Source organism: Carcharhinus amblyrhynchos, unplaced genomic scaffold (assembly GCF_965287045.1).
Source record: "Carcharhinus amblyrhynchos unplaced genomic scaffold, sCarAmb.v2.hapA scaffold_89, whole genome shotgun sequence".
Classification (NCBI taxonomy): Eukaryota; Metazoa; Chordata; class Chondrichthyes; order Carcharhiniformes; family Carcharhinidae; genus Carcharhinus; species Carcharhinus amblyrhynchos.
The window spans coordinates 648,226-653,339 of NW_027649829.1; the positions used below are offsets into that span (position 1 = coordinate 648,226).

The following is a 5,114-nucleotide window of genomic DNA, read 5'->3' on the forward strand; positions in this document are numbered from 1 at the left end:
AATTTAGCATGGCCAATCCACCTCACCTACATATTGTGGTACGAAACCAGAGCACCCAGAGGAAACCCACACAGACATGGGGAGAATATGCAGACTCCATATAGACAGTGACTCGGGTCCTTGGCGCTGTGAGGCAGAAGTACTAACCACTGTGCTACTCACAAGCTCGATCTCTTGAGAGCTATCAGACAAGAGGTGAGGTTTCATTAACTCTTTTTTCTTTCAGAGCTTGAGAGTGAGGAGCTGGTGAAATATGTAGGTGTGGACAATGATCGGGAAATCTTACTTCCTCCTGTCACTTCTGCAAGGTAATATCATTGTCAGCTCGGACTGATTTTTGGTTCGTCGTCTTTGTGAAAGATCATTCTTATTGAGCTCTGATTGGGAACCAGTTAAGCAGTGACCCAGTGTACAAACTCATTAAAGTTCTCCTCCAGCTCTGACAGACCTCCCTATCACTGTAACCTCCACAAGTCCCGAAACCCCTCCCTATCTCAATAACCTCCACCAGTCCCTTCAACCTTCCTTATCTTTAATGAAGGTTCAAAAGAATTCCTTAGACAATGACGATACAAATAGATATCTCAGACAGTGAAGACACAGATTGCACCAATGTGATTGGTTCAATCTGATTCAATCAGCTGTGTTGAAGAGCAAACAGGAGGGTGGCGTTAACCAATGGTTCAAGACAGTGATGATGGTGGGATTTCTGAGGTCTCTATTGTCCTGCCTTGTAAATTAGCACTGAATGTATCTCAACAGGCGCGTCTTGTGGATTTTGTGTTGGGTTGAAGACTGGATTCACTAAACAAGGTCCAAGGGACCATGAGTCAATGTAGAATGATCTTGTTCACTCCTGTATCTAGGATTCTGTTTTATTCATTGAGAAACCTGGGGGAGTTCCTTGTGTGTCCTGTAGATGGCTCACACTGTTCACCAGTGGCAGAGGGGGTGGATATCGAGTCCAGTGGATCTATAATCCAACCAGTGTTAAATATTGATATTTCTCTCCTCAGTTGCATTGTCACAAGAAATAAAAGTCTACAATCCAGAACAGGTGACAGCGCAGGAAGGTTCGTGTGTACAGATTCCATGTCATTACAGTTATCCATCACATTTGGCAAACCATTCGTGAGTTGGAATCTGGTATACTAACAAGGAAAGGGGAACATGGTCCATAGCCTTTCATTCCAAGAATCACAGTCACACATTGCCTCAGTTCCGCAATCGGACCTGGCTGTCTGGAGACCTGAAAGATGCCGACTGTTCCCTGATTCTAAACAATGTCACACAGGAAGATGCTGGATCTTACTATTTCAGAATAAAGTTTGACAATGAATATCGTTACAGTTATTATCCTCTAACCCAGCTTCACATTTCTGGTAAGTGCAACAATTCACATTCAACACTCAATGGGAAATAACACAAACTGTGACATGTATGCACGGTAGCGCAGTGGTTAGCACTGTTGCCTCACAGCTCCAGGGACCCAGGTTCAATTCCGACCTTCGTTGTCTGGCAGTGTAGAGTTTGCACATTCTCCCCGTGCCTGTGTGGGTTTCATCTGGGTGCTCTGGTTTCCTCCCACAGTCCAAAGATGTCATAAAGTCAAAAGTGGGGATGTTCACTGATGATTGCACGATGTTCAGCACCTTTCACAACTCCTCAGATACTGAAGCAATCCATGTTCAAATGCAACAAGATCTGGACAATATCCAGGCTTGGACTGACAAGTGATAAGTAACATTCACGCCACACAAATGTCAGGCAATGACCATCTTCAATTAGACACTCCAACCATTGCCCCTTAACATTCAATGGTGTGACCATCATTGAATCCCCCACTATCAACATCCTTGGGGTTAATATTGACCAGAAACTCAACTGGACTCACCACACTAACACAGTGGCTACAAGAGTAGGTCAGAGGCTAGAATACTGCAGCGAGTAAATCACCTCCTGACTCCCCAAATCCCATCCACCATCTACAAGGACACAAGTCGGGAGTGCAATGGAATACTCCCCACTTGCCTGGATGGGTGCAACTCCAACAACACTTGAGAAGCTCGACACTATCCAGGACAAAGCAGCCCCGCTTGATTGTCACAACTACAAACATTCACTCCCTCCACAACCGACGCTCAGTAGCAGCCGTGTGTACCATCTTCAAGATGCACTGCAGCAATTTACCAAAGATCCTAAGATAGCACCTTCCAAAGCCACAACCACTTCCACCTAAAAGGACAAGGGCAGCAGAAACACGGCAACACCACCACCTGTGAGTTCTCCTCGAAGTCACTCACCATCCTGACTTGGAAATATATTGCTGTTCCTTCGCAGTCACTGTGTTAAAATTCTGGAATTCCTTCCCTAATGGCACTGTAGGCTAATCCACAGCACATGGACTGCAGCGATTCGAGGAGGCAGCTCACCATCACCTTCTCAAGGGCAACTAGGGATGGACAATAAATGCTGGCCAGCCAGTGAGACCCATGTCCCACAAATGAATAAAATAATGTGCAGGTTAGATGGATTGGCCATTGCCCCTTAATGTCAGGGAGATGACCAGGATAAATATGTGGGGTTATGGGGACAGGACCTGGGTGGGACTGCTGTCAGTACAGACTCAATGGGCTTTATGGCCTTTTGCGCTGTAGGAATTTTATCATTCTATAATTCTACATATTAACACAAAACACAGCTTTTGTCAATGTCTGTTTATCAATAACCTGTTTAGTCCTAAAGCAATCTCTAACACTCACTTTAATATCAATGGTTAAATATACCAGCTCAATTTATCAGCTTATCCACTCCTATCAATCTCTTGAATCCTGTTTAATAGTCTGACCCACTGACAAAAGAAATACTCCCATTTCCATTGTGGCTTTTACCATATCCCAAATTAATTCCCAGACAATGAAGTAATTCCTGAACTGTTGTAATTCAGGAACTATGGCAGCCAGTTGTGCAGACAGGAATGGGATATTTGGCTGGATTGCTAAGTCAATGATGACCCAGTGCACTCCAAGCTCTGATCTGCTCCTCCACCCTCTCCCAGTATTATCCATTCAAGAAAGTGGATTCAGCTGAGTGACAGAAACCTCAACATCAAAGACCTGACACTGTTTCCTAATCTTTAAAGTCTCTCAGATGATTGTGGATGATTTCCTCCTTGTAACAGTGCTTTCTCTTGTGGGACTGTGATTTCTATTTGAACTGATGCTTCATGTTATATTTATCTAAAAGGATCCATTCGCTGTGTGTTAGATTTCACAGATAAACCCACGATATTCCCTGCTGAAATTATTGCAGGAAAGCGTGTGGACATAAGCTGCACCTTCAACACAACGTGCAATGGAACAGCACCTGTATTAACCTGGGACACTCCCACTGACATACCTGGATCAGTCTCAAACACTGTAACTCAGCATGGTGTCACTCTGACCTATACTTCTGTTCTGACCCTGATCCCATCACCCAAACACCACGGACACAATCTCACCTGTAGTGTGAGATATCTATCTGTTTCATCAGAGCGGATCCTTGTATTATCTGTGCAATGTAAGTACAGGCTTTCTTTGTTATACATTACGGATCCCTTCGTACCGACCCTCTGACAGTGCGATACTCCCTCAAAACTGACCCTCTGACAATGCTGCACTCCCTCAGTACTGACCCTCTGAAAGTGCGGCACTCCCTCAGTACTGACCCTCTGACAGTGTGGCACTCCCTCAGCACTGACCCTCTGACAGTGTGGCACCCCCTCAGTACTGACCCTCTGACAGTGCGGCACTCCCTCAGTACTGACCCTCTGACAGTGCGGCACTCCCTCAGTACTGACATTCTGACAGTGCGACACTCCCTCAGTACTGACCCTCTGACAATGCAACACTCCCTCAGTACTGTTTCTCTGACAGTGTGGCACTCCCTCAGTACTGACCCTCTGACAGTGTGGCACTCCCTCAGTACTGACCCTCTGACAGTGCGGCACTCCCTCAGTACTGACCCTCCGACAGTGTGGCACTCCCTCAGTACTGACCCTCTGACAGTGCGGCACTCCCTCAGTATTGACCCTGTGACAGTGCGGCACTCCCTCAGTACTGACCCTCTGACAGTGCGACACTCCCTGAGTACTGACCCTCCGACAGTGCGGCACTCCGTCAACACTGACACTCTGAGGTGTTGTGGATAGTGTGGAAGGATGTCAGTGATATGAAGCTTTATTGTTCGGCCAGAGTGAGAGATTGAAAGCGGAGAGTAAGTGATGGTTTCTTTCTGTGTGTTTTCTAGACAATGGAGAAGAGACTCTGAACGTGGTGCTGATCCTGGGAATGCGAGCTGTGATATTTACTGTGGGTGTTGTTATCACTATCGCTGGGGTTTGTGCCTGGGAGCAACGAACAGTGAAAGGAAGTGGACAGAATGTTTGAAGCTTCGTACAGTAACAATCTCATCTGTTAGTGAAGACAAATAACTGTGGATTAAGTTGCAGTGAAACCACTCAGTGCTCCTGGTTAGAATCACTTCAGATTCAAAGTGATTCTAACCTGGCAGTGGAAGAGGTCATTTCACCCATCTAGTCCATACTATCGCTCTAGATCAATCCAGTTAGTTCCATTGCCTCCATTCTATCTCCTTATCACTGAAAGTTTATTTCCCTTGAGTTTCCACCCAATTTCTTTTTGAAATCATTCATCATCTCTGCTTCCACCCCCCTTGTAGGCAGTAGGTTCCAGATCATTACCAATCACTGGGTAAAAAAGCTCCTCCTCACATCCCCCTACACCCTGCCCCGCCCCAGTCCTTGTTCCATCAGCTAACAACAACATGTTTTCATTACCTACCTTATCTAAACCTGTTACCATCTTGTACACCTTGATCAAATCTCCCCTCAATCTCCTTCACTCCAAGCAGAATTACCCCAGCTTCTCCAATCTGAGCGAGGCGGCTAAAATCCCCTCATCCCTGGACCTATTCTGGTAAATCTCCCTCTGCACCCTCTCAAGGACCATTCCATCCTTCCCAAAGTGTGGGAGCCAGAACTCGACAATGTTCAACATAACCTCCCTGTTTTTGTGCTCAGTCCCACTATTTTGGAAAACCGTATTCCTTCC

General features: G+C 45.9%; 1 protein-coding gene across 1 annotated transcript; it reads left to right on the forward strand.

Annotated features, from left to right (window-relative positions):
* The first annotated feature begins 268 nt into the window (after positions 1 to 268).
* Positions 269 to 4,430, forward strand: LOC145338028 (sialic acid-binding Ig-like lectin 14). The gene is given in 4 exon segments (XM_080182798.1): positions 269 to 308; positions 1,017 to 1,382; positions 3,268 to 3,561; positions 4,291 to 4,430. Coding segments are annotated over 4 exon segments (840 nt in total).
* The last annotated feature ends 684 nt before the right edge of the window (positions 4,431 to 5,114 follow it).